The sequence below is a fragment of the Rhea pennata genome, chromosome 6 (genome assembly GCF_028389875.1).
Source record: "Rhea pennata isolate bPtePen1 chromosome 6, bPtePen1.pri, whole genome shotgun sequence".
In the NCBI taxonomy this organism is placed as follows: domain Eukaryota; kingdom Metazoa; phylum Chordata; class Aves; order Rheiformes; family Rheidae; genus Rhea; species Rhea pennata.
Genome location: NC_084668.1, coordinates 20514320 through 20528214, shown reverse-complemented (window position 1 = coordinate 20528214; position 13895 = coordinate 20514320). Strand labels below are relative to the sequence as shown.

The following is a 13895-nucleotide window of genomic DNA, read 5'->3' as shown; positions in this document are numbered from 1 at the left end:
CTGCCATACAGAGAGACCTGGACAGGCTGGAGAACTGGGTGGAGAGGAACCTCATGACGTTTACCAAGGGCAAGTGCAAAGTCCTGCATCTAGGGAGAAATAACCCTAGGCACCAGTACAAGCTGGGGGCTGACCTGCCGGAGAGCAGCTCAGCAGAGAAGGACCTGGGAGTGCTGGTGGATGACAGATTGACCATGAGCCAGCAATGTGCCCTTGTGGCCAGGAAGGCCAATGGTATCCTGGGGTGCATTAGGAAGACTGTTGCCAGAAAGTCGAGGGAGGTGATCCTGCCCCTCTACTCAGCCCTGGTGAGGCCTCATCTCGAGTACTGTGTCCAGTTCTGGGCTCCCCAATACAAGAGAGTCATGGAGCTACTGGAGAGAGTCCAGCGTAGGACTACAAGGTGACCAGAGGGCTGGAGCACCTGCCCTCTGAGGAACGGCTGCGAGAGCTGGGCCTCTTCAGCCTGGGGAAGAGAAGACTGAGGGGGGATCTGATAAATGTGTATAAGTGCCTGAAGGGAGGGTGTCAAGGGGACGGGGACAAACTCTTTTCAGTTGTCCCATGTAACAGGACAAGAGGCAATGGGCAAATCTGAACCACAGGAAGTTCTGCCTGGATGTGAGGAGGAATTTCTCACTGTGAGAGTGACGGAGCACTGGAACCGGTTGCCCAGAGAGGTGGTGGAGTCTCCTTCTCTGGAGATCTTCAAGGCCCGCCTGGATGCAACCCTGTCTAACATGCTCTAGGTGACCCTGCTTGAGCAGGGGGTTTGGACTAGATGATCTCCAGAGGTCCCTTCCAACCTTACCGATTCTATGATTCTATGACTTGCCTTCCCACACATTTAACTAGAGTGTCATCCCTTTGGTGCTCCACAGAAAAGCGTATGCTCCATGTCCATGAGAATAACCTCCTTACAGCAATGATGGTATATCTTTTTTCACTCATTATTCTACCTAGACAAAGACTCTACAGGAACCTCTACAGGAATTCAGCCCAAAATTTTATAAAAGTTAGTCACAGTTCTTTTACAGTTCACTTTTGGACTTGTGTAAATCTTACACCTCAAGAGCCAATACATATGTTGATAATGAACAGAGTCTAGTCCTTTTTCCTATGTAGGATTAAAACATTTCCAAAATTACCATGGCAGTTTGGCCACAGCCAAAACACTCAGATGCCTGTTGATATCCACCCAGAAGCCATCTCACTCTGTTGCTGACTTCCTCAAGTGACTCTGTAAACCCGCTAAAACAGCTGTCACCACAAGTAATTGTAGCAGATTCTACCTGAACATTTCTAATACTGATGTCTACCTGAGCCTACCATGAGCAACCTGCAGTGTAAGCACTGGCAGCTCCAAATGCACTATGCCCTTGCTAAGGCCTTTAGAGCTAAATTGTAGTATTTTTGGAATAACTAATAATAATTTATCCAAAAATTGAAGTATTACTATGAAAAAGTCTTTTATTGTACCTATGTTATTAAATGTGGGTTATAAATTTTAATATGATCTTAATAGAAGTTAAAAGTCAAACTGTTGTTACCTTGTTATTTTTCCCCATTCTAAATGTTTAAAGAAAGTGTTTCTGTTTAATACAGAAAATTGTATTTTATTTCCAGGCTACTTTCAAGGGATGGATGGACATCATGTATGCTGCTGTTGATTCACGAGAGGTAAGTGTAAGACATTCAAAGATCATCTATTGGTCTAGCCAAATAACGTATAGTTACATTAATTTAACTGGACTTTTTTCAGAAGAGCTAATGTTAGCGAAAAAAGCCAAAGATGATAGTTTAACTACTTCCTTTGGTAATCATGAGTATGATTTCGTTTAAAATTATATTGTAGTTATTATATATTGAACATACATATATATATGTATATATATATATATATTCTCTTTGCTTTTATTGCCTAAATAAAACAATGATAACTTTCATTGTTTTTTTAGGTTAAGCACTTATGTTATCTAGCTTTTTAAGTACAAGTAGATTTTAAGGTTGAAGATTATCTGATTATAAAGTTGAAGATTATCAGTTAAGTTTTCTAGGCATTATATTTTTAGCTTGGCTACAGCCCTAAAATAAAATTGCTTTTACCTAGTACAAAAAAGTGCAGCATAAATGTGTGATTTAGCTCTACCAAACCTGCGTTACACTCATATTAGTAGTATCATTACTCATACAGTCATGTTCTCTGGCCAGAATAATCTATCCTCTAACACTAGCTTCACATTTCTACACTGCACTGCATTGTGCAGTAGGGATGCAGAAGTTCAGATGTGGAACCTGAAAGAGCTGAGACAATAACAAAATCCTCCTTAGAAACGTGCATCAATTTAATAGATTTCATGAAACACATACTCGGTAGTTTATTGAAAGCATCTGCTCACAACTGGGCAAAAACTCATGTGAGAGCAGAAAAGTTCCAGAGAGATTTGGGTGACAGTAAAATTGATTGATTCCGTTATGTGAAAATATACTGAACACAGTATAAACTATCTAGATTTGTGCTGTTAATACATATTAAGTTGTAATGGCTGCTTTCAAACCCGTATCACCTTTTCCTTCTGTGCTAGGAGCTTTGTGTATATGTATATTCATATACACACACAAGTATGTGTGTATTTACTTGAACATGCCACATGAATAATAATAGTTCTGTCAGTTTCCAGTTCTCTAAATTTTGACAGGTATGGCCACGTTGGGTCTTTTTAATAACTGCATGAATAGATCTTCTAGCTCAGGTAACAAATGCTTGCTTATAATATTGGTAGACGTTGTTTTTTTACTTCCAGTATTCTCATGACTAACGTAATTTATAATACCTTGTAGGTAGAAGATCAGCCTAAGTATGAGGACAACTTGTACATGTATCTCTATTTTGTCATCTTTATCATATTTGGATCATTCTTTACCTTGAACCTTTTCATTGGTGTAATTATAGACAACTTCAACCAACAAAAAAAGAAGATAAGTATTTCAAATGTTTCCATATTGCTGTAATCAATTAATTACTGTGAATTAATATCTTCATATAGAGCTAGTTACAATCAAAGCTATTTCAGGTCTTTGAATAAAAAATTCTTTTTTCTTCTAACATAATCTGTGTTAAATCTGTGGGTGTGATTCTGACCTTATCATTTCATCACAAAAGAAATGGGGCAAATCACAAATACACTCAAAATAATTATCGAATTCTGTAAGAGTTTGAAATGAAGATTCATAAAGAACGTGTGTTACTATTTTGATTAGATGTTTATTATTTGCCAAAGGAGTTCCTTTAAATTAACTTTTAAAAATTAAGATTAATTTTAATTAATCTTATAAACTGTTGACACCTAATGAAGATATAGTATGACACTGTCTTCATATAATAAACTCTGTAAACTGATTAAACAATGGGTTAAGAGTAAGGCCAATAGTTCACATAGGAATAGGCCTGAAGACAGAACAAAAAATAGAGAGTCCTATTATTCTAACACTTCAGCTGTGAGAAAGGAGACAAACTTGTTATCCATAAATACATTATTCTATAATTCATTAGAAATAATAAAGCAAGGGTAGAAAAGGAAGTGTATTTTTTTTCTCTGTATACATTTGACTTTCATGTATGTTTGAAATTATTATATTTATAATACACATATTTATTTAAAACTAAAATATATAAAAATGCAAATACTTGCATTTGAAACATTTTGAAGCCCTGTAAGTCTTAATGTTCAGCTGCTAAATAAAACTAAAATTGAATGATCCTTTTAAATCTTTGCATGCTGTGAAAAAGCAGTTTCATTTGGTTTCACTTGATCACCAAATAAAAAGCTGCACTACAAACAGAATCTGAATTAAAACTTGGTTGTGAACTGTGGAAATACTTTTAATGTGAAAATGTTCTTTAGCTTCTTGAGAGAGCCACAATCCCCTCTGAGGCTATTACCATAGCTTCTATCAGTAAGGCTATGTTTGGGGCCTAAATATCCAATTTAGCAGGCAGTGACTTTGACATCTGTTTCTAACTGTGTTCAAACTCAGTAGTAATCACAATTTATTTTATACTAATATTCATTCAGTTGTATGTCTGACTGGTAGCATTCATACCTGTAAGCAAAGGCTAATTTGAGCTAGCAAAGATTTCATTTTTTTTTATTATTAATAATTTGCTATAGTATGATCTGGATCACTTTTCTTGAGTTATACACTGATCTCTAACTTTTACATGATCTCAGGTGTGTTTGACATAGCTCAGCAATGAGGTAGAGAATGGTTCAAAGGTGATTTTTCTGCCATCGTTAAAACCCTCAGACTAGACCCAAATAGTCTTTCCTCTGACACAAACTGGAACAGTTTCAAAGGTATCCCACTTTCTGACCTGGCTAGTTGTAACTCTAAAAGTCGATCCAGAATGTAGGACATGCAATATACCAGTCATGTTCCTATGCACTAAAAATATCCTAATCGGCAAGCTATATGATGGTGTTAGTATAATATGCACCATTTTAGCCATGTGTCAGCAATGAGGGGGAGGAGGCTATGCTAAAAATGCTCACTGTATGAGCATTTACACTGTGAATACCTGATAATTTCACTTTATAACTCAAATATAAACGGGCCATTAATAAATCAGAGGGAGCTGAACTTAAATGTATCTGTAAACGTAACAGTAATTAATTTTCATTTTATTTCTTTACTTTGGAGGTCAGGATATATTTATGACAGAAGAACAGAAGAAATACTACAATGCAATGAAAAAACTAGGGTCCAAAAAACCACAGAAACCTATACCGAGGCCAGTGGTAAGTGATCTGATTTTAATCCCCCTAATATTAAATGTTCATCTTCAAGTATGATTTTAGCCCACACGAGAAGATTCTATGTTTTCTGTTGCAGCCTCTTCAGCAAATAGAGGTTCATTTCTTGATCAGCTCTACAACTGGTTGAACACAAACAAGCATGGCTTAGGGTAAATTAACAGACGTACTGTGAATGGGTCTTGGTGTGCACTCAACTGCTAAGTCTTGCAGGGATTTTCTTTCCCATTTGGCATTTGTAAAGAAGAATATTTTCAGAGTATAAAGAGTATTCTGTCTTTATTTTGCAGAACAAATTCCAAGGCATGGTCTTTGATTTTGTAACCAAACAAGTATTTGACATCAGCATCATGATACTTATCTGCCTTAACATGGTCACAATGATGGTAGAAACAGATGACCAGAGCAAAGAAATGGAAACAATTTTATCCCGGATTAACCTTGTGTTCATTATCCTTTTCACTGGAGAATGTGTCCTGAAATTGATTTCACTTCGTCATTACTACTTCACTATAGGCTGGAATATTTTTGATTTTGTGGTTGTCATTCTCTCCATAGTAGGTAAGAGCAATTCTTTTTCAAGAAAGGGCTAGTGGAAAGAAAAGTGAACATCTGATTCAGGAACATTATGATACTCAACACGTATGTTTCCTGTATGACTTAGATGTTGACTCAATCTTCTTACTTTAGAGCATATAATATATAAAATGTTGTATATAAGAAGATTTTTACCACAGCCACTAATTTCACTGTCACCTTTAACATCAAAAGACAATAAAGGATCTATCTGGTAGACTAAATTAGCCTGAAAACCTGTCTTCATTTGTAAAAAATGAAGAGTATGTGAATTCTCTGAGATTTTTAATTGCTTTTGCTAACTAAGGTCTTGATGAATATTTAGATTTCAGTCAGCTGAAAACTAAAGTATCTCTAAGGTGCAAATTGTGAGAGTTCAAGACACTTTAAGGTGTGACAAAATTAGTCTTAAAGACTTCCTGATACACCTCAGAGAGGCTTTCCTGAATACAGTGTAGACCCTCAGGTAAAAATATCATTAATTTGCATAAATTAACCAAACAATAATCTTTCATAAAAGACACTGGTACTAGGTTCAGCTTCAAGAACTAATTATTTTAAAACAGGAACTCTTCTTTCCAGGCTTCTTTAGAAGTAACTGAAAGCTCAGACAGTCACTAGCTGCTTCTGCTACAAGCAGTCTTCTTTCTTTTACTCACTTTTCTTGCTTTCCTAGCTGTAATAACAACATAAGGAAAATACCTGGCCATACTAACAGCTTTGAATAAAATATAATAACCTGTATGATGTTTTGCAATTACTTTTTTTCCTAGGAATTCTTGTATTACCCTAAACATCTAAAAGTTAAAAGACATAGACTTCCTATATTGATTGTTTTGGGAACAGCAAGAAATAGGTATTTTTATAAGTAATAAATTAATAAATATAAAGTTTTGTTTTAAATATTCACTCTTTTCTTCTAGGTATGTTCTTAGCTGAGATGATTGAGAAATATTTTGTATCCCCCACACTATTCAGAGTCATTCGACTTGCCAGAATAGGTCGAATCCTGCGTCTCATTAAGGGCGCTAAGGGCATCCGCACTCTGCTTTTTGCTTTGATGATGTCTCTTCCCGCTTTGTTCAACATCGGTCTGCTGCTGTTCCTGGTCATGTTTATCTATGCCATATTTGGAATGTCCAACTTTGCCTATGTCAAGAGAGAGGTTGGGATTGATGACATGTTCAATTTTGAAACGTTCGGCAACAGCATGATCTGTCTCTTCCAAATTACCACATCTGCTGGCTGGGATGGTTTGCTAGCCCCAATTCTCAACAGCGGGGAACCAGACTGTGACCCTCATAAGGATCATCCAGGCAGCTCCGTTAAAGGAGACTGCGGCAACCCTTCCGTTGGGATTTTCTTCTTTGTCAGCTACATTATCATATCGTTCCTGGTAGTGGTGAACATGTACATTGCTGTGATTTTGGAGAACTTCAGTGTTGCTACTGAAGAAAGCGCTGAGCCCTTGAGCGAGGATGACTTTGAGATGTTCTACGAAGTCTGGGAGAAGTTCGACCCTGATGCAACACAATTCATAGAATACAGCAAACTATCAGATTTTGCAGCTTCGCTAGATCCTCCTCTTCTTATAGCAAAGCCAAACAAAGTCCAGCTTATTGCAATGGATCTGCCCATGGTAAGTGGTGACAGAATTCACTGCCTTGACATCTTGTTTGCTTTCACGAAGCGTGTTTTGGGGGAAAGTGGGGAGATGGATGCCCTCAGAATACAGATGGAAGATCGGTTTATGGCAGCCAATCCTTCTAAAGTCTCCTATGAACCAATTACAACTACATTAAAACGAAAACAGGAGGAGGTGTCTGCTGTCATCATTCAGCGTGCTTACAGACGTTACCTTTTAAGGCAAAAAGTTAAAAAGGTGTCTAGTATATATAACAAAAATAAAAACAAAGAAAATGATGGACCAGTTATAAAAGAAATAATTATTGACAAACTAAATGGGAACTCTACTCCAGAAAAAACAGAAGAGAGCTCCTCTACAACTTCACCACCTTCTTATGACAGTGTAACAAAGCCAGACAAGGAAAAATATGAAAAAGACAAAGCAGAAAAGAACTACAAAGGTAAAGATGTCAGGGAAAACAAAAAATAAAAATCTAAGAATTCTGTTTGTGGGACAACTTGTTTACAGTCTTTGAACATAAGGCATCAACAGGACTCCTGTAGGATGTTTATGCCAAACTGACAGTTTTTACATATGCGTGTGTGTGTGTGTGTGTGTGTGTGCGTGTGTGTTTGTGTATATATACATTTATATATATAATATACTTAAGGTCAGTGCCTATAACAAAACAGTGAACCTTCATCATCAAACTGTGACTCTGTGAAACAGAGTAACAAACTTGACAAGAGGTTACTGTTTTAACTACAGCTGACACTGCTAAGAAGGAAGGATACTGTGGCTCCACAGAAAACAGCACGAAACGCGTGCAAAGCTATACTTTTTGTGTTTCACATACTGCAAAACATTTAGAACAATATTTCTATCCACTGTTTGTAACTTAATCATCACATTTGTCACATTTTTACAAAATCAGTATTAGTGAATTTATTATTTTTTGATTCACAAGTTGTTTACTATTATGTATGATTATTTTTGTAAAATGACTTTCATGTTGGGAGAAGAGATATGAGGACCAGGTGTTCTACTCTTGGATTCTCTGTAATGTATGGATAGAAGTGATTTGCATAGGCATGCTGCACTTGTCAATCAAGCATGGATAAAAATATGACATTGCTCAAAGCTAAAAATTTTAAGAACTTCCATGTTTCAAGGTTGTTCTAAAATTTGAGGCATTCCAACTACTAGTATGGCATAATCCACATTCAGATCGTGAACATCCAGAAAATGTGCCTGAAAAGTCTCCTCTAACTTTGCAATGGCTTATTTTTATGCAAATAATTAAACATGAACAAGTTCTTGCTTTTGTTAAATATTCATAGATAAAAGATATTGTATGGTTTCTACACTGGAAAAATAGCTTCACCAAAATGTAGTTGAAGATTTTTTTTTTTTTTTAATAGCTCCACTTTTTTCCTGGAATATTCTTTAGTTACTGTCTTCTCTCATTCAGGCCAACATCCAATGAATCAATAAAATAAACCCTTTGTTATGTAAATACTCATTATATACTGTTGTGCATATTTGAGCACAGAATTAAATGGCTTTGCCAGTGAATTGCATCAAATATGTACCACAGTATGGGTAACTTGCAAGAGTTCAACAGGACATACGTTTTATTCTATATCATTATAGATAGTTTGGGGAGTATCACTGATGCATGTCAATGCTTTTGCTGCTGTATTTCGCTTCTTCCACTGTCCACAGTCTCCACTATAGGAAGCCATATGTCAGTGGTGAAGTGAATCAAGTTGTCCAGCAAGACCTCATTCTTTCAAGTCATGAAGCAATAGTTTGCAGCTACTTATGAGCTTCTTTAGTTTTGCATTTTAAATTTGAAGTGGCTACTATATGGTGTAGAATCAGACTGCACAGGCCATATTGCAAACTGTTTAATCTGTTGAAAATGTGATTAGCCTATATAAATAATGTAAAGAAATATTATTTGGCAACAGTTTTGTATATAAGAAAAGTGTCTTCAAGTTTAGATCAGTTTGTTTTCTCATTCACTTGGATTATTTTTTGACCACAGTAATTTCAAACCGACATCATCACAGTATGAGGGAAAAAAGTGAGTATTTGTAGGCTATCTTGTTTTAATATATTTGCAGATATTTCAATGTGAAGTAATTTGTGTAAATCTGGAACCCAGCTTACTGTTTCAAAATAGTTCTATCTGGTATCTGGGCATAGCAAGGAAAGTATTAGGGGAATGTTTGAATTTCTAGCGCTGTTCGCATCAGAAGTTCCAAGATAGTCTTATTGTTCATAAATCCTTGCTATTTTGCAGTGTCTGTTTACATAGACTATTCTTATTCTTTTTGAATCAAGCTGCACTAGACTTGTACAAATAGAACCAACAATATTTCCCAAGAACAAAAGGCCACATTTGTACAATCAAGGACATCAGGACATTTTCTGTTTCATACACAAGCTGTGTATGTTAAATGTAGGTTCTTTCTTTTACTAATGCTTTTGACTTGTAATGTGTTGGTGAAATGCATGCAGGAAATTGTTATTACTGTAAACATAAATGATATAACAAATGAGCCAAAAAAAATAAAGATTTCATTTTTTATTGTATTTATTTCCTTTGTCTCTGTGATTCTGTTGGCTAAAAAAGTTAGCTTTGTTACCAATAAGGTATGCCTTACCACTAGAGCTAAATACCTTATTCTGCAAATTTCATCTTTTCTGTATGTAAAACAGATTTGTTTTATATAAAATATATACATATCTTTTATTTTTATGTTGACCACACCCTGTTAACTTCTTGTTTGTCACCAATACACTGTAAGGGGATAACACAGGACATCCACACATTCTAACCTAGCAGCATTCCTGTCACCCCTCAAGAACTTTACCAAACCCTGAAGGCACTGCTCAGTTTCTGAGATCCTGAGTTAGCTGCATTGCTTCTACCAAAGGAAAGATGTTCCACAACTCTGTTCTACAATTAATGAATCTAAAATATGCAAACATTCTCTCCAACAACTCTTCCTCCATTGGGGTTCTGTGTAAGATTAAATCAAAGAGCTCATCTCAAACAGGTAAGAGTTGTTTTAAACTGTACAGTGATTCCTTTTATTCCAAATAATTCACCAAAGTAATAAATATTACGTTCATGTGGCCTTACAAGAATGGGACAGTAATAAAATGTAGCTGTATTAAAAGTTTTCATGGTCATAATATCCAGATGTTACACAGCAACTTCTGAATTATAATGGATGTCTTGATCCTATTTAAGGATTAAGGGCATATCGTACACTGAAGGACTATTGTGTTATTACATTTAAAATACTATATTTTAAAGTAAGCTGTAAGCAGAATATTCTTGGAGTTTGCTCACTACCACTTTTTCAATGATTGCCTTCATCTATGGTATTATGCCTTCTTAGCCCTATTTTGGCCAAATATTAAACTGCTTGGCTATCTATGAACTAACACAATACTCCAATATTCACATCTATTAAATTCTGCAATATGATCAGCAATTGTTGCAGCAGAGCCTCTGAGTTAGTATACCATGCAATAGGGAAGTCCCATTTGCATAGAGCAATGGCTTTACCCAGTCCAGAAAAATGAAGAAATGCCATAAACATGAAAACAGACTTGTCCAGATTGCTTATACCATTAGTTCCTGGAGCTGGTCTGTGGACCTCCTGGAATATGGAGTTAAAGTTCAAGACATGGCATTCCCCAGTTGTCTGCACAGGATCACATGTAATTGAGCCTCCAGTCCTGCATTACAGAATCCTCTAATCAGGTAGCATCAATGTCAGCTAGTTAGTCTTTGAAGCCAGTTATACACATTACTTATGCCACCACTACTCTGACTACCTTACCTAATTTCATAAATGAATCAAATTTCAATGATCTAAACTTCCAGAATCTTTCGAGCTCTTCTGCTTCTTTGCTCTGCCTGTCCTGCCATTTCCTTGACTAAAAGTTGTATTTTACTCATCTACCCATTCAAAACAGGACCGAAATTCTGAAGAACTTTTGCTCCATGAACAAGTCAGCAAAAGTTCTCATGAGGAATGACAGCTCATCATTCTTTTTCAGGAATCTGGAGTCCAACAGAAACAATTTATCTAAACAAAAAGGCACTGAAAAGGGAATCTCTTAAGAAAGTAAGGCCTTTAACTCACAGATTTAAATGAAAGGACAATGAACTTACACATCAGAAAACCTTGAGACAAAGTGGGCATAGAGTCCCCCAAAATAAAAGTACTGAAGAAGAAAGCGTATTTTGGATAGGAAGCTGCTGAGCAAGGGATGACTTGGTTTATAATATTCTGTAACTGTAAGACTGCTGCACTCAGCTTCACTGCCACAAACTGAATGTGGGAAAACATCGAACTGTGTCTGACAGTGCTTTCAGCCTTCTGAAACGGCTGAGGGTCCTGGTTCAACCTGGACTGGAAATTGGTTCACTTTGCTTTGAGGGTAAATCCATCCTTTTAATTACCATATGCTGCTTCTGGGAACTTCCTCTTCCCTTCTACCTATTTCTTTTTTCCACAGAAATCACTAGACAGTTTGTATAATTTAAATCTGACATTGCACACACTTCTCCTGTGCTTCCAGAGTATTTGAACAACAATGCCATTTGAAAAAACTCCCTTCACACTATTAGGCAAGCCAGCAATGATGGTTATCCCAATCAAGCACGGTTACATATTCCTATAACCTTATATTCATAATCCTTCTCCAAATTTTCCAGTCAGCAAATGAGGAATCCTTATTGGCTGCTAAAATCCTTATTGTACACCTGTACTGATCCCTGTCCTAAAACAACTTCATTTTCAAGGTGTCCAGGAACAGACAAAATGCCTTCTGCTATGTCTTAAACCTCTTACCCATCACCTATTGCCAAAACAAGAGTACTAGGAATGCTGACAGTAGAACTAGGTCACTTTCTTGGTCTACGTTCACTACTTTCTGCTTTTCTTTAATGTCTTTTTAGACTAAAAAAATTCCACACAGATGTCCAGAAAGGATATATATGCTTATTCAGTTCACTGCAAATTAATGCATAGGGCAGCACAGCTTACCACTGTTCCCAAGCAAGTGTTCCCAGAAGTCCTAGTGCCTCACACAAGCAAATGCAGAAGCACTAACGTGCACAGTCATGAAAGAGTAATGAGCTTGCAGAATCAACTGAAGCTAATTCAGCATTGAAGTAATAGTACCAGAGGAGAAAAGCTCAGCGTGTGGTGCCAAAAAAAACCATTTTCTCCAAGGAGGAGCAGACTGGCCACAGAAAAGATCACAGGGACTGTCATGGCGAGTTGTTTCCCAGTAGCCGAGCATATTTTTTATGAAATTCATTTTATCCATTAATAGAAGCTGTGAATATTCAGCACTTCTTCAGATCCATTATGAATTGCATATTGTACTTACATTTATTTAAAAAAATATAAACCAATCATTTAGAAGGTAAAATTATGATGCTAGCTGATAAAATCAAGAAAGCCCTCAGAGCTCAACCTCAGTATAAGACTTAAAGGTTACACCATTATTATTGCTACATGAATGGTTAAATTTCATGAATATTTATGCATTGAAGAACTTAGCTCTCCTGAACTGTAATTTGTTCCAATTTGCATGCTCTTCTTTTTAGTTCTTCAGCTAGATAGATAAATGTGAAAAACTTCAAAGAAATCTGAGCTTGAAAATGGGTCATTGAACTGAAAAAAACCCTAACATTTAAAACATGTTTTCATTATTTTCTATTTGTTGCCTGCTTGGAGAATCTTTAGTTATCCACTCAGAAAAGGGAAATAATACCATGGGACTGAGAACGAACACCACAGAAATAATCATTATAAATAGTCAAAGCAAATAGAAACCACAGTTTATTAGTCATTTGTTCAAATCATAGAGCTAGTTATAATGGATGTCTTCCAAAAGATCATAGTTAGTTCATGTATAATTTGCTAACAAGAAGGGATAAGTTTTTAGTGGAAGACAGCGATGTGTTTTGATCTATTTCCACTCAACACCTTCGAGCAGAGATACACTTTGTAATGCAGTGCATACTCTCCACTACTTAACAAATTAAATACTTTACCCTCCTAGAAGGGAATATGCTGCAACATGAGCCTCAGCTAAGCAAAGAAAATAAATTGTACTGCAGCAACCTATGTAAACTGAAGTCAATTACTGTCTCTCTGGAGACAAGTCACATGTATCTCTGTAGCAAGTGGTACGTTTGATGCATATTAGAAAAGACATATCATGAACAATTTATAGCAGTAAAGCAGGCATCCGTTCCCAAGCATTCTACACTTCAAGTAGATTTCCTGTGTAATAAAAGCCATTTAACGCTTTTCACATAACCTATATTCAGGGAGAAGAGGAAAAATGGCACCAGCCCTAAAAGGTATTCTTTGTTCTTATATGAACCATACAAAATCATGTACTATGCTTCACATGGAATTCCTGCTATTTTATAAAATTACAAGCCCCTCATGAAAATTTCAGTATCAGAAGGTTATTTGTTCTTAATTCTGAAACTTTCATAGCCTGTACACAGATCACAGACGCTGCCACACCAGTCTTCTAACATAGAAATGCTGAGTTTGCCTTCAGAAGGCAAGGCTCACAAGTACATGCTTAAGGAAAGCTACAAGCAGATGCACAATCTTAATAAGTGAAATTGGCCATCCTAAATCAAAGGAGGTTCTACTGCTTGTTCCATCAGTCTAACACAGTGCTATCCCATCTAGCAAACCAAAAGAAGCATATATACCATATAATAGTAGCTATATTCAAATATTATACGTGGAAATTTTTTTAATTATGTCATACAAATTGTTGCATTACGAATTTCTTTCCCGAAGAACTGGAACTGA

General features: G+C 36.3%; 1 protein-coding gene across 17 annotated transcripts in view; it reads left to right on the top strand.

The window, feature by feature from the left end:
• The window catches only part of LOC134141995 (sodium channel protein type 2 subunit alpha-like), a 58538-nt gene extending 51032 nt beyond the window's left edge, over positions 1–7506 (top strand). For 14 of the 17 annotated variants that reach the window (XM_062578676.1, XM_062578669.1, XM_062578665.1 and 11 more), the window contains 5 exons: positions 1627–1680; positions 2842–2979; positions 4695–4799; positions 5105–5375; positions 6314–7506. In XM_062578676.1, the coding sequence (XP_062434660.1) occupies positions 1627–1680; positions 2842–2979; positions 4695–4799; positions 5105–5375; positions 6314–7506 (1761 nt within the window). Of the gene's footprint in view, positions 1–1626; positions 1685–2841; positions 2980–4694; positions 4800–5104; positions 5376–6313 lie in introns of all 17 variants that reach the window. The other 3 variants (XM_062578674.1, XM_062578664.1, XM_062578675.1) reach the window with 1 other exon arrangement.
• Positions 7507–13895: the final 6389 nt, after the last annotated feature.